This window comes from Peromyscus maniculatus, chromosome 11, assembly GCF_049852395.1.
Source record: "Peromyscus maniculatus bairdii isolate BWxNUB_F1_BW_parent chromosome 11, HU_Pman_BW_mat_3.1, whole genome shotgun sequence".
Classification (NCBI taxonomy): Eukaryota; Metazoa; Chordata; class Mammalia; order Rodentia; family Cricetidae; genus Peromyscus; species Peromyscus maniculatus.
In genome coordinates this window covers 66,562,146-66,577,903 of record NC_134862.1, presented here as the reverse complement: position 1 = coordinate 66,577,903, position 15,758 = coordinate 66,562,146, and the positions used below count along the sequence as shown (strand labels likewise).

The 15,758-nt window shown below is 42.8% G+C and overlaps 1 protein-coding gene across 3 annotated transcripts in view; it reads right to left on the bottom strand.

Moving 5' to 3' along the window:
- Positions 1–449: 449 nt before the first annotated feature.
- Positions 450–15,758, bottom strand: part of LOC102905544 (quinone oxidoreductase-like protein 2) — a 49,303-nt gene continuing 33,994 nt past the window's right edge. For 2 of the 3 annotated variants that reach the window (XM_006973807.4, XM_042258381.2), the window contains one exon: positions 12,832–14,680. In XM_006973807.4, the coding sequence (XP_006973869.2) occupies positions 14,612–14,680 (69 nt within the window). In that variant the 3' untranslated portion in view covers positions 12,832–14,611. Of the gene's footprint in view, positions 1,194–12,831; positions 14,681–15,758 lie in introns of those variants that run through there. The other variant, XM_042258380.2, reaches the window with a different exon arrangement.

Sequence of the window (15,758 nt, the reverse complement as noted above, 5' to 3'; positions counted from 1 at the left end):
GTTTTGTTATAGCATCTTGGCTAGACTAAGACAGGATCCTTTTAGGATAAAAATAATTGCAAGTCACTACTTTGAATGAGTTATTTATTATTTAGTTTTACATAATACAAATATCTTCATAATTCTTTTGACTACTTAAATGGTTTTCATAGGGAAAAAATAAGAAATTTATTTTCAAACGTAGAGAGTAAAATAAAAGTTGCCTGAAATGTTATTGCTTAAAAGTATCTTTTGTTGTTGTTGTTGTTGTTATTGTGATTTTTTGTTGTTGTTTACCTTTTTAAGACAAAAATTTTGCTGTGTTGCCTAAGCTATCCTCCAAGTCTTGGATCCCCTCACCTCTGCTAGAATAATAACTGTGTGGTCATCACATTTCACATGCTCATTTGGACCATTTTTGCAGTTGAAAGTAACAGAACATTTTTTAAAAACCTTACATTTTAATTTTTATAAACTTTATTGTAAAAGACTTGCAAATAAATACTAATATCACACACCAAAATTAACTATATACAGAGTCTATGCAACTCAATGAACTTACACATAGTTAGAACAGGCATCCAGCATGGACAGAAGCTGTGGAGCTTCACGTGACACTTCACAGTTTCAGTATGGAATCCATGTCTATGCACTTATCCACCCCCCAAAGAAAAAAGCCCGTGGCAGAATTAGAACTAGAAAAACAGTTAGCCTTGTGTCCTCTTTTATAATAGACATAAGTTATTTTTTTATAAATCTTAGAACAATTCTATAACCTAATGTTTTTTTTGCACACAAAGCAAGAAGGTGTAAAAGACACTTCCTCAGATTTATGCAAAGAATAGTTCAATCTGACCTGTGTGTGCATCTTGTCTTGCAATTGGTTAACTCTTATTTTGTTAATAATTACCCAACTAAATAAAATGTAAAATACAAATAGGCATCCATAAAAATCAGGATGTACATCAATGCCCTGGGCAACACTTTTAGTATACATGCAGCAAACACACATTATTACATTAATAATCCATACATTAATAACTCTGGTTTTTTCCCTTGGCTTGGAAACCTCGGGTGAATTGAGGGAGTTATTCAATCTATCTGCATGTTGCTAAACAACTGAGTAAAGATGGAAATGCTCTGGCTGGTGCTCTCAGATACCTCTCTCTGTGTGTCCCGGATACACAGGTGTTTTCCAGCATCTTCCTCAGGCTCTGAAACAAAACCCACAACAGAAAATAACAAACATGAACATTTCTTCTCAAAAAGAACTTTAAACTCTATCCCTAAATGTAAGGTCATGATTTACCATGTGCTATTTTAGTCATGTTTACCCACAAGACTGAGACAAGTGATGGGTAAGTGTCCTGACCTCCCTGGGAGCAATGGTCCATGAGAAGCCCAGGTTTAGCACCAAGGCAGCTAGTGTGATGGCCCTATGTACTTCTGAAGATACGTGACAAGCTGGATGCTTGGCTCTCACTACCACTCTCCAGCTCCATTTAACTAAATCCCTGGATCTTTCTGGGCCCCAGTTTTCTTATCTATTAAATGAGGCTACCAATGGCCACCTCAAGGTGGCTGTGAAGAGAAATGGAGCCACTTCAGGCAAAGCACCAAGAAACGCGCTGCATTCTACGGCTCATGCCTCTCACAGAGTATTTGGTTATTTAGCGTTTCTCTGGTGTGTATAGTGTTGACAGCTTTGCACTATATTCTCTATGTAAGTTTATGTCATCAACCCAGCAGTTCTGTTATCTGTCTCTCTCATTGCAGATGAGAAAGACAGAAACTCTATTCTCACTGAGAAGGTAAGTGCTTCGTTCAAAGTCCCACAGCTAGCAAGAAGAAAACTGAAGGAGACTTTGAATCCAGGTCCAGTAAGGATCAAGAACTGGAATTCTTAATGACTGCTAGCTACAGATACTGCTCATAGATTCAGTTCCCTGTTCATTCATTCACTCATTCATTCACTCACTGAGAGCTTTCTGTGTGCCAGGCACAGTCCTGGTATTGGGCCTGTAGAGATGAGTCAGGCAGATGGACAGGAAGCCCTCACAGAGCCCACAGGCTACAGGAGATGGAGAACAAGGCCCAAAAAGTAAATAAATAAAAACTAAGCATCAGTAATATCAGATGGTGTTAGTGTTAACAGACCATGAGGAAGTCAGAAGACAAAGGATCAGGTGGGGTGTCAGGCTCCCTTGGGTAGAAGCATCAAGGAACATTTCTCCCAGGAGGGGAGATGTATCCTGTGAGGGATTTCCATGGCACGAACCGGGTAAAGTGTCAAGACAGAGTGACTGAGAGTACAAATGTCTGGAAATGGGATGGAGCTCCACCATGGTGGAGTGAGAAGACCAGAGACACTAGAGGGAGTTGTTTGGCAGCTACAGGTTGTAAAGCAGCCCCTCAGAGAACAGGAAAGTGACTTAGATGCAGCCAAGAGTTGAGAGGTGGCTGACGATCCACTGGAGCCCTGGGTTTCTAAATTACCCAGTAATCCTAACTGGTATGTCTATCTGGCATATTCTGGGATTGGCTGCTCAGATGCAGGGGTAAGTGATAATAGGGACTTATCAAGTCTGGCCGGGCCTCTTATCCCAGCTGTCTGGGAGGTTGAGGTAGGAAGATACAACGTTCAAAGCCTGCCTAGGCTGCAGAGCAAGTTCAAAGCCATCCTGGACTGGGGAGGTAGCTTAGGGGTCAAGTCCTTGCCTGGTGTGTGCAAAGGTGAGGGTTCAGTCTCCATTAGGTGAGGGAGCTTTGTCCTGTCTGGGAGTTTTCCAGGTGAGATATCAAAGGCACAAGAGTTGAGCCTGTACCCGGGACTCATGTTGGGAAAGCGTAGATGATGAGTATGTGGTGGACTGGTAAGGCCAAAGAAAAGAACGGTTGAAGTTGGGGTTTTGGAGGGGGCAGGACAGAAGTGAGGAGGTGTGATCAAAGCAGGGTAGCAGAAACTAACATTTCATGTGTAAGGCTAGTGGCTGCAATCACCATCTCCAGAGTATGACTGTCACATTGTGTGGCTGAGGTGGGAGAAGGGGTTATTGGGAACTAAGGAGGTTAGGAGCTGAGAGGCCAAAATGAACTGAGTTTCCAGGTTTCCAGATCTGGCCATGTAATTCAGCGATCTGGGAGTACTTTAAAAACTCTGTGCCTTGGGACTAGAGAGATAGTTAGAAGTGGCTGCTCCTCCAGCGGAGCCAGGTTCCATTCCCAGCACCCACATGGTGCTTTACCATCCTCTAGTCCAATTGTCGGGATCTTTAGCCCTCTGCTGGCTGCCATGACACCAGGCATGCATGTGGTACATAGTCACAGATGCAGGCAAAATACCCATACACAGAAAGTCAATTTTTTTTTAATTTAATATATGTGTCTTAAGGCTGGGCCTAGGGACCTATAGAACCCACATGGTAGAAGGAGCAAACCAACTTCATGTCTCCTGCTGCCCTTTGGGGCACTGGAACCAGAAGGAGGGGAGGCTAGAGTGACCCCTCAGCTAACGGGGAATAACATAAATGGGTAGGTAATACAGCAAGCGAGAGGGGGCAGCTGTGGTAGTGAAGAAACAGAAGAGATCGAGAGCGACCCCAAGCTTCACTGAGGGCGAGAGTAGCCACAGATGGTCTCTAGAGTTGGGGTGGAGAAGTGTGCAAAGCAGCAACACTCCAGGAATGGTCATGAGAGACGTTAGGCACTGGCTCACTTTGGAAGGGTCCCAAATGTCCCCAACCATCACTCAGAACAGAAGAATGGGGATGAAGAGGTTGATGAGAAAGGGGTAAAGGTTTGGGGGTCATGGTGATGAGGATCAGGTAGAATAAACAGCTCTCCGGGGATCGGGAAAATGGCTGTCTCAGTAAAGTGTTTTCTGTACAAGTCTGAGGACTTGAGTTCAGATCTCTGGCTCCTACATAAAGAGCTGGGCACCACAGAGTTGGCAGGAAAGGAAGGAGACAGGCAGATTCCTGAAGCTCGCTAGATGGTCAATGTTGCTGGATGGTGATCTGTGGATCAGTATGAAGCTATGTCTCAAAAAACTAAGGTGGATGGGGCTGGAGAGATGGCTCAGCAGTTTAAAGCACTCTTGCAGATTCAGTTCCCAGCATCCATATGATGGCTCACAACCATCTGAAACTCTAAGGCCAGGTTCCTTGGCATTTTCTCTGACCTCCACAGATACCAGGCATACATCACACATATCCACACATGCTGGCAAAATACTCAAACACATAAAATAAAAATAAACAAATCTTTAAAAATTTAATTAAGGGGAAGAGCAATCAAGGAAGAAACAGAATGCTGACCACTGGCCTTTACATACTCCCACATATATGTACATATACCCTAGTGCACACATGTATATCACACACACACACACACACACACACACACACACACACACACGGCCTACACAGAATTGTGTAGGGTTGTAGGGATCAGAGGCTGGGAGTCTTATACTTAGGTAATCACCAATAAAACATGGAGCTTCCCTTTTGGAGAGTCACATGTCACTTAATGACAAGCATATGTTATCATGCTAACACCAAGAAGCAAACACACTCAAACTCACTGCAGCCTCCTGCCACAATCAGGAGACGTGGTAAACTTGAGCACATTCTAAATCCCAGTAAGAAGTGTGTGTGGTAGAATGACTACATGAACCAGAAGCCCAGTCACGTGCTATCTGCCTGTGTAACCGTGTGTGCTGTCCTTTATTCAGCTGACATCACAGCAGGCTTCTTTAAACCATCACCACCACAAACACGTGAGGTACATGTTGTACTATAATGATGGTTCCAGGTCCACAAAGTCCCTAGACAGGAACTTTCGTCTCCATTACATTACAGGACAAGTAAGACATTTGTGGTTTACTGTTGGCTGGAAGACCATTATGTGAAGCATGGTTATATTTTATTTAGACTCTTAGGCAGCATGTTAATTTCCTGTGGCTTCCATAAACAAAGTGGCATAAACACAGAGGCTGAAAACTATAAAATTTATTTTCTCACTATTCCAGAGCCAGAAGTTCAAAGTCAAATGTTAGCCTTGCCCGTCCCCCATGTCTGCTGGCTCCCAACCATTCTGGCTTTTCTTGGTTCGTGGCTGCATTGCTCCAGGTTTTGTCTCTGTCTTTATATGGCCATCTTCCCACTATGAGTGTGTGTGTGTGTGTGTGTGTGTGTGTGTGTGTGTGTTGATTACTTTTCTCGTCAACTGGACAAACACCTGACATGACATATAGATGGCACTGTACATGGTGGTGGCTCCCTCGTATCTCTAATGGTGGCTAACCAGGAAACAGAGAAGACTAGACTGACCAGAAGCAAGGTTGGACCATAATCCTTGAACTCTATCCCTATCCCCAACAGCTGGGCACCATAACCTCACAAAACAGTACCATCAGCTGAAGACATCAAACTCAAACATTTGAGACTATGGAATCCATTTCTTATTCAAACCATAACTGTATAAAACCTCTCTTTCCCTAGAATACCTACTCTTAACTGGACTGTATATGCAAATACGTATGACCAAATAATGTCATGTTCACAGGCTATCATGATATCATGATAAAGATCTAGCATGTCAACATATTTTTTATGTGAAACAATCCAACAAGGGGTTCATGAGTGTGATTTAGGGATAGCTAGGAATGACATTTTTATACCAAGTGCACAGGCTCTTTGGGCCACCGTGATCTATCTGCCACCACAGCTAAAAGAGAGCCAGCAGTGGACTTTCTTTATAGACTTCAGGGTCCAAGCAGAGGAAAGAGTGGTCTGCTTTGGGGGTGGGATGTCCTTCCTCAAACACACCTGAGGGAAAGAAAGGCTGATGCAGGGAAAACCCACCCTTGTAGTCAGTAAACAATTCAAACTTCCCTTTCAGGGCATGTCAGCGGTATCTTCAAATACACAAATAGCTCATATTTGATGAGAAGCTACAAACTGACAAGATAATGAAAGCCTGAAAGATTTCCTGCTAGCTCCCCATCAGCAGAACATAGTGCACCTGGAGAGACGAAAGCAGAGAAAATGACCTGTGTTGTATACAAATCCCAAATTTAGTTAAATGGGTAATGTGCTATAGCAATCAATTATCAAGGATTAAGTGCCCATTCCTGCAACACTGACATGGAAAAAAATAAAATGCACAGCCCCATCCTGCAAGAATTTATGCACCAGAGGGGATGTGAAAAAAATCAGAGCCAATATAAAAGACTAAGTACAGTTATGTCTTCCTGCAGCCAGGTGTGGTGGCTCATGCCTTTGGTCCTAGAACTCGGGAGACATGGGGAGGCAGATCTTTGTGAGTTCAAGGCCAGCCTAGTCTACAAAGAGAGTTCCAGGATAGCCAGGGCTGTTACATAGAGATTCCCCATTTTGAAAATAAAAATCCATCTGTACTGCATAGATAGACAAATATAGAAGTTCAAAAACTACAAATTATTGATCCACAGTTACCCAATTTTGATTCTTCTTTGGCCCTACTCCACCAGCTTGGCTGGGCTCTGCCCCTCAGCTCCCTCTCCATGAGATTCAAACATCTCTGTTTTACAGATGGGAAAACCAAGGTTCACAAGTTTGAAGTGATTCACCCAAGATCAGGTAACTCTTTTTTTTTTTTTTTTTTTTTTTTTGGTTTTTCAAGACAGGGTTTCTCTGTGTAGCTTTGCGCCTTTCCTGGAACTCACTTGGTAGCCCAGGCTGGCCTTGAACTCACAAAGATCCGCCTGCCTCTGCCTCCCAAGTGCTGGGATTAAAGGCGTGCGCCACCACCACCCGGCCAGGTAACTCTTAATTCGGGAGACTTTTGTCCTGAAATCCAGAGCTTTCTCTATGCTACACGAAAGAATAAGGAGGGTTTAAGGAGGAAGGGAAAACAAGAAGAGCATTTCAAATATGGAAAATAGGATTAATATTTTATTATTACATTGAGCTCATTGGCTCCTGAGAGCCAGCCGATGTCCCCAGATGAGAAACCACTCCACTCTCTTAAAATACCTGCTCTTAGACTATCTGGGTCAGTGAAAGGAGGATCACAGGGTCTCCTTGTGGTTATTTTTAACTTTTTAAGATGAATCTTTAAAGGAGAAGATAAAAATTAAGTCAGAAAGTGTATCATCTGAAAAGGAAGCCGTGAAGTAGAAAGGGATGAGTTTTCCATTCTGACCTGGGAGCGGCGGGGAGGGTCCCTACAGGTCCGGCCACTGGGGAAGCAGACACAGGTGGGTCCGTGGACTCACTGGCCAGCTGGTTTAGCCTAATCAGAAAGCCCCAGATCCCAACGACAGACCCTGTCTCAAAACTCAAGGCAGACAGTTCCTGAAGAAGGACCCCCACAGTGGACCTCTTCACACACATGTGCACATCTATGCATGCACACTTGCACACACACATCTGCACACACATGAATTTTTTTTAAAAAAAATTATATAAAATGAGTTAAATTGAGAAGTGACTCCCTAAGGTCACAGAGGTCATATCTCATATCTGAGAGCCAGCCTATGTCCGGATTCTCAACATGCCCACATAGAATCCGGATTTGAGCAAGAATGTCAGACAGAGACAGAAGCCCAATGACTAGAAGCTCCCCACAACGTTTTCCTTCAAGACATGGGCAATTTTACCACATTATTTTAGGTGACTTTTATAATCCCCCATGAATCTGACCTCTAACATTGTAAATCTCTCTTTGATTTGATTTGGGTCCCAGCAAACTTTGAGAGTAATAAGATCTTTGTGCTCACCATTCCTGTGTAAAAAGAAATACTATTTTTACTTTGCCCTAAAACTATTTCTTTAAAATGATTTTTAAAAAAAAAAAAAAAGTTCCTAGTTTTATCCTCTGGCACTTAATAACTTCATATTTTTATCCTATGATTTTCATTATTTCATAAATTTCAATCATGCTCTTTTCTTAGCCTGTGGCTTTCCAGAATGAAGAGCCCTAATTCTTTTATCACCCCTCACTTTTAAAAATATGCTCTCTGCACTCTTGATCAAATGAGATGTCCTTCTCTAGACCTTGACCGGCTCTGGGTATCTTTGAAGTTCATCAAATCACCAGGCCCCCGTCACTTTGCCTATTATTCTGTATCAAAGAACACAATGACTTCAGCTAAAATGTGAAAATCTTTCCGAGACATTAAAAAAAAATCAAATAGTCCCTTTGCACTCTGTTAATCCAGCATATGCTGAAAAGGTCTACGTTTTCCTTTGATTCTGGAGAGGTTAAACACACAGGTACAAGGCAGCCTTGTAATCCATTGTAGAAATGGCAGCTTACAAAGCTTTCACCTACATTATCTCATCTGACCCTCGCCTGAACCACAAAATGCAGAAGAAAGCATACTATTATCCTTATGTTTCACAGGCAAAAAGTAAGAAGATGAGTCTGGCCCAAGATCAAAGAGCTAGAGCTAGAGCCTGGGTCCCTGACCCTCCAGGCAGGAGAGAAGGCCTTAGTCACTGTATAGAGCAACCTTCCTTCCAACTGCTTGCCACTTGAAATCCCAAGCTATCCCCTCCTACTTCTTTTGGTGGTCTCCAGCAAAGCCCTGAAACAGTCTACAGTCCTATTAAAAGGAACGATCCTCACAGTCTGTACAACACTCTTCCTTTCCCACATCATTGGGTAGTCTCAGTCACACTGTGTGTCAAGACCACCTGCAGGGAAAAGACACCCGAATCTGTATATCTAGACCACATTCCTCTCTCTTCAGAGCACCACACAGATACTTAACCCTCTTGGGTATCTCAATAAATGCAGAACTTCATCTCCTTAATTATACCCCTCTCCATTGCCTAAACCCAACTCTTTCATTGTTCCTCTTATGAAACATGTCCAGAAAGTTGGTGTCGCCTTGACACTTCTCCCTTCCCTTTTGTGCCTCTATCCAAGCCAACATCAATCCCTCCACTTTCATCTCCTGCATAGCCCAACATTATGGCTGCATCTCCCCTTCCTTATCATAACAAACAAACAGCAAGCTGCAGTGGTCCCGTATTCAGAACGGACTCCTCCCTGATCTGCTCCCCGTTAATCCCTCCCTCCATAGCTGGTGGAAATCTAAAATGCAATTCTGATCACATCCACCTGGCCCATCCCTGCTAAAACACTTCCCTGGCACTCCATTCCTCTCACAGTAAAGTCAAAATTCTCACAAACTGCCTTCAGACCGATGTATGCCCTGGCCCCTGCTTGTGGTACCATCTCACAATGCTCACCGTCATTTCTGGAGCTGCAGCCTCACTCACCTACCTTCAGCTCCTTTTGCTTTCATTAGCCACGGGGTCCTAGAATATTTCCTTCTTCTCTATTAAAATTTCTAGAAACCTCCATCTTTCTGACAGATGCTTAAGAGGCCGTCATTGGAGACAAGGCCCTGCTCCCATCATACCTGACTCCAGTTCAGCATTGTTGTGGTTTTGTGTTTTGTTTTGTTGACTTAAGCCAGTCTCATTCTGTAGACCAGGCTGGCCTCGAACTTGGGGTTTTCACCCTGTTTCTGCCTTCCAAGAGTATGTGTGTGCCACCACACCTGGCTTGGTGTGTGTGTGTGTGTGTGTGTGTGTGTGTGTGTGTGTGTGTGTGTGTGTGTGTGTGCTTGGTTTGACTATCTCCTCCACTAGATTTATAGCTTTTGCCCACGACAGTCTCCCCTGTGTAGGGCTGAGCCCTTCATACATGATTCCCCAGCATGGAGAGAGCTCCAGAAACCAGTCCATGGCTCAGGCAGACCATCAGCGTAGCAATAAGCTCTGATGATGAAAAGAACTGGAAGAGCGGAGTCCAGCCCAAAGAAGACTTCGAAAATTCACTTCTGTTGGATTTTCTTATATAATCCTAGAATGAAAACTTAAGAAGGAACAGCCTATTTCCCCCCCCAAAATTTATTTTTTTAAATCTAGGTGAGTGGATAATGATATCTCTATTTCTTCACTTGCTAAATAACAACACATTTATTATCTTTACCATAGTAAAATCTACTTTCTAGATTCTCACATATTCACAGGAAGGAACACTACCAAACACATTGGTGAGAAGTAGATAGCATCATTCCATGGATCAGAGCAGAAAATCTCACTTTGGTTGTTGACGTTTTGTGTGGGTCAGCAGTGGGGATTGAACCCAAGACCTGACAAATGCTAATTTTTAAGCAATTGCTCTGCCATGAAGCTACATCCCCAGTCTTTCATGCTAGTTGGGAGAGAGAGACATGTGCAAGTAGACCAGTCCACCATTACTGAAAAGGGAGAGGCAGGACCGTGGGAGTGATTTCTGCAGCAGCCAAGCCTCTGAGGAAGAATTGGGAAGTCTGTGAATATAGAATAAACACTGTCACTTGGAGACATATTGATTCTTTTTTCATACTAATGGCTCAGATGGTAGAACCACCAAACAATGACTAAAATATGAGTCAGATGCTTTCAAATCAAATCATTTCACTGAAGCAGGAAGACAGGCACAAAGAGAGCGGGTCATTAGAGGCTCAAACCAATACCTGCTAAATCTAAACTCTATTCTTAGTGACTGCCTCCTCCCATCCAAGTCATTTTGACATTAGTGAGCTGAGGACATTCAATCTTCACTGCTTGTGACACCCACTGACCATCCACGCTCCGTGGAAAAGGCAGCTCCTGGTTGGAATGACATTCTTTCCCAATTCTGATTTGTCTTTTGTCTCTTTCAGGCACTGTCCAGCATGTCTTCAGAGATGCCAAAGGGCTCAGCAAATGTTGAAGTTGCCCTCTGTGGTGGTTTAAAAGAAACTGCCCTCCAAAGGGAGTGGCGCTATTAGGAGATCTGGTCTTGTTGGAGGAAGTGTGTCACTGTAGAGGTGGACTTTTGAGGTTTCCTATGCTCAAGCTATACCCAGTGAGGCAGACTACTTCCTGTTGCCTGTACAAGATGTAGGTAACTCTCAGCTACCTCTCCAGCACCATGTCTGTCGGCATGCCCCCATTTCCCACCATGATGATAATGGACTGAACTTCTCAACTGTAAGCCACCCCAACTAAATGTTTTCCTTTATAAAAGTTGATGTGGTCATGGTGTCTCTTCACAGCAATAGGTATCTAACTAAGACACCCTCAAAGTTGGGTTTCATGAGATTTGGGAAAACCAACTTTCATTTAAGAATAAAATTAGCTCCAGTGAAGATGAAGTTTAGGGAAATGGTTGTCTTTAGAGAAGCAGAAGTACATAAAGCTCCAAGGAGGTGAGATTATGCCGCATACAGCGACACATGGCAGAGCCTTGTGGAAGCACCTAGTAGACCCACAGCAGGCATGTGACCAATTCCCACAGCATCCTTTCCCCTCAGCCCTCCTTCTGTCATTTTCTAAACTTCAAATTGTCTCTTTAGATGTTCATCTTTATTTTATTTTATATTTATATTCTTTTTTTCCAAAACTAGTGTGAAGACAATTTTTGCATATGTATATATGTGTGGTATATGTGTATATGGTGTTTGTATTCACATGTGTGTGAACACACATGTAGGGGGTACACATTCAGTGTATGTCATGAGAATGGAAGCCCCAGGTCAACATCATGTGTCTATTTCAGTCTCTTTCCACTTCATCTATTGAGGTAGGGTCTCTCATTGAACCTGGAGCATTAGCCGTCACTGGTCTCTGCCTGCCTGGCCCTAGGATGACAGGTGGGCTACCACAGACAGATGCCTGGTTTCTATGGTTCTAGGGATCTGAACCTTAACCCTGAAAAGGCTTTGCCCACTGAGCCATCCTTCTTGACCCAAAGATGGCTGGTTTTTTTTTTTTAAAGATTTATTTATTTATTATGTATACAGTGGTCTGCCTGCATGTATGCCTGTAGGCCAGAAGTGGCTACCAGATCTCATTAAAGATGATTGTAAGCCACCATGTAGTTGCTGGGAATTGAACCCAGGACCTCTGGAAGAGCAGCCAGTGCTCTTAACCTCTGAGCCGTCTCTCTAACCCCAAGATGGCTGTTTTTAAATGCTCTAAGGTGGTTACCAGAGAGCAAAACCTCTTGCCACACTTCTTGGCACAGAACCATTTAATGCACAAAAGGACCCCCAAGCACCCCTGTTGTATCATGTGCCAGATAATATTCTATCAGACCCCCTCCTTTCTGACAATTATCACTCAAGTATTAGAAGAAAGAGTATAGCTGCTTCCCCTTCTACAAGGAAGTCATGTCTTGATAAACTCTACAAGTTGGACATCTCACAAGCTGGAAGTTTATTTAATACCTCTGCCCTACACATCATCCTAGCCTGGCATCAGGACAAGAAGGTCTGCCTGGGAGTCTCAGCAGCCACTGTGCATCATGAGGCAATGGTATTGTAACATAGTGTGCGTTGCTAAAAATTCAAAGTGAGATGTCTATTGAATGTCTATTGCTTTGACAGCTAATGCTCCAGGTTCAGTGAGAGACCCACTTCAATACATTAAGAGAGAGATGGAAGAAGACATCTGACATCGACCTTCTCAATGTCTTCCATACTCACAACATACCCTCTATGTGCACCCCCCCATGTGTGCCCACTCACAATAAATACAAACACATAAACCACACACATGCACACATATACAAAAAAATTATCTTCATAAGCATTTTGAAAAAGAATATAAGTATATGGTGGGGAAATCGCAAATGAAACCATCGTAAGTCAAGGAGTGTCTGCAGAATGTGCAGTACCTAATGAAAGTGTAGGTCTCTCCCAACATGCCAGGGTGAAGACAGAGCAGCAGCTCCCACCCACCCACTGAGCCCAGTACTCCACACAACACACACTGCTCTCTCCTCTGAATCTATCAAGTGACTTAGAAGTAATAGTAACACATCTTCTTTAAAAACTGCTTTATTGTGGCAAAACATGCCTAACATTTACCATTTCATCCATTTTTAAAACAAATGAAAGTGTATACTTCAGTAGTTCATAAGAGTGATCATTACCACCACACATTTTCCAAAGATTTTTTTTTCATTTTCCCAACCTGAAACTCCACATGCCTTAAGTAACTCCCTATTTCCCCCTGAAAAAGGTGTCAAGTTTACCAGAATCTATTCCAAGGGGGCCCCTGATGACCACCTACTTTACATCTTGTTGAATTTGACAGTTCCAATGTATGCATATTTATACAATACATATGCAATATAATATATTACATATATATGTCATATATAACATGTATATATAAATATACTAGCATGCATATTTATACATTCACCTGTCAAGGGACATTTGGGTTGTTTCCAGGGCAACATATTCTTAATATAATCCCACAATTTAAGACTCCAGATAAGTTAAACTGAATGGTAGAAGTCAATAAGGGACTCAGACATGGTCCCTATCTCTCAAGGAGCTTGTAACTTGTTGTATGGGAAAGAGAGAAAGTGGAAAGAACCAACATTCACTATCGGATTACCATCACTAGGTGCTTTACCCAATTACCTCATGTACTGCCCACAGCCGCTTTGAAAGACAGATATTGTAACAGTCACTTTATAGCAGTGGTTCTCAACCTTCCTAATCTGCTTTAATGCAGTTCTTCATGTTGTGGTGACTCCCCATCATAAAATTATTTTCATTGCTACTTCATTACTGTAAATTCATTGCTGTTATGAACTTGTAATGTAAATATCTGATATTCAGGATATCTGATATGTGACCCCTATGAAAGGGTCATTCAACCCCCAAGGGGTCACAACCCACAGGTTGGGAACTATTGATTTATAGCAAGAAAAGGAAAATGCCAATCACTTGAGTCACCACACCACAGCAGGGAGGTTGGGATTCAAAACCACATCTTAGATTCAGAATCCTGTGTTCCTTTCACTACACATGTGTCCCTATGACTCAAGACGAATGTGGCAAATCCTGGGGGAGGAATCAGGAAGGCAGCAGCAGCAGCAGAAGAGAGCCACACATTCCTGAGAATGAAGGCAGATGCAAAATGCCAGGCCTGTAGATCAGAAAGGCCGCAGAGGTGGAGGAGAGGAAACCACAGGAACAGAGCACAGGGAGGGGATGGGCAGAGGCAGGCTTAGGAACTGGGGGGTTGTGGAGATAATGCTGCGAAGAGTGGGAAGGACCAAGCCAGTCACAATGCAGTGTCTGCTCAAGGGGTCCAAGCTCCACAGTGCAGGAATGCTGAGACACTGAGACACAATCAGAGCTGATTCAGGGAGACACCATGGCAATAATGTGTAACACGAATGAAGGGAACGGAAGAGTTTAGTCATAGGAAAACCCAGGTAGACCATCACTGGAAATAACAGATGGGACATAATCAGAATAGAAAAGGAGGTGTGGAGACATGGGGGGCAACTTGGGGATGGGGGACAAAAGACTTGGCAGTTGAAATACTTTGATTTTGGTGAGCATACATCTTGGCTTGCCTGAGACATGTTCTTCTTGCAGAATTACTAATTGTACCTTTTGCTCCCAGAAAGAACAGAGTTTGGGCAAGAACCTCTATGATCACACTGATTATGAGCAACAAGAAAGCAGAACCAAAGGGAACTGACACCAAGATGTGACACCTGGTTCTGTAAAGAAGACAGAGTCATTTAAAATGCAGGAGGGAGATCAGATTCGGAAGTCTGCAGCCCGGGTGAGGATTCACTTAAGGGAGAGGAGCACCTTGCCCGTGGATTTGCGCTGCATCACATGATGGAAGGCATCGTTGATCTAAAAGGAATCCAAAACAGAATGTGGTCAGATTTACACAGATGCATATTTCAGCAAATATCTGTCAGATGGTCAATTATTAAAATATTACTATTGAAATAATTTACAGCTCTATGGACTTTATATAACTATGCAACGCTAAGTCATCCAAATGCAAAGTAATACAATAATATGTAAGAATAATTGATTCACAGAATTTCTCCCCATCTAAGCTTGTGATTTTCAGTGTTATCAGATAAATAAGTGCCAGCAGGCCGAAAGTCCATGGGCCAGTCCTTATTCTACTGGAAGAATTTTATACCAGCTTTTGAAAGAACAATACCCATGGAAGAAGAGTCAATACTTTAATTTTTAAAAAAATTTGTCATTTTATGAAAATTAACCAGTTCCTCTACAACTAAACTTACAACATATCACAAATCCTTTTTCAGAAATCCAAGGTTATAAGGCAAATCATAAGGCAGCCATAGTAATGAAAGCAACGTGATATTGGTAGAAATATAGACCAATGGAATGGAATAAAGGGCCCCAAAATAGAACCACACACACAGTCAACTGATCTTAACAGGAGTAAAAGCAGCTCAGTGGAACAAGCAGGGAAAACTGGAGACCCACATTAAAAACAAAAGTTGATATAGACATTCACAAAAATTACCCCAAACTAGTTCATAAATCTAAATGTAAAATGCAAAACTATAAAACTTCCAGGAGACAGCACTGGAAACATCGAGGTCACTGTGGGTTTCACGATGAATTTGGAGTACAGCACCAAGAGCACCACCCATGAGGGATGATTAGTAAATAAACTTCATTAAAATCAAGAACGTGGAGGCTGGCAAGGTGACCCAACAGGTAGGATGCTTACTATGCAGCCTGGTGACACGGGTTTGATCCCCAGAACCCACACAAAGTAGAAGGAGAGAAGCGACTCCACCAAGTTGTCCTCTGACCTCCACATGTGGACTGTGATACATGCACCGCACGCATGATAATAATAACTGTCAGTTAACGTATCTGGGACTAAGATAGTTCAGTCCGTAAAGCATGTGAACCTGAATTAGACCTCCTGAACCCACAT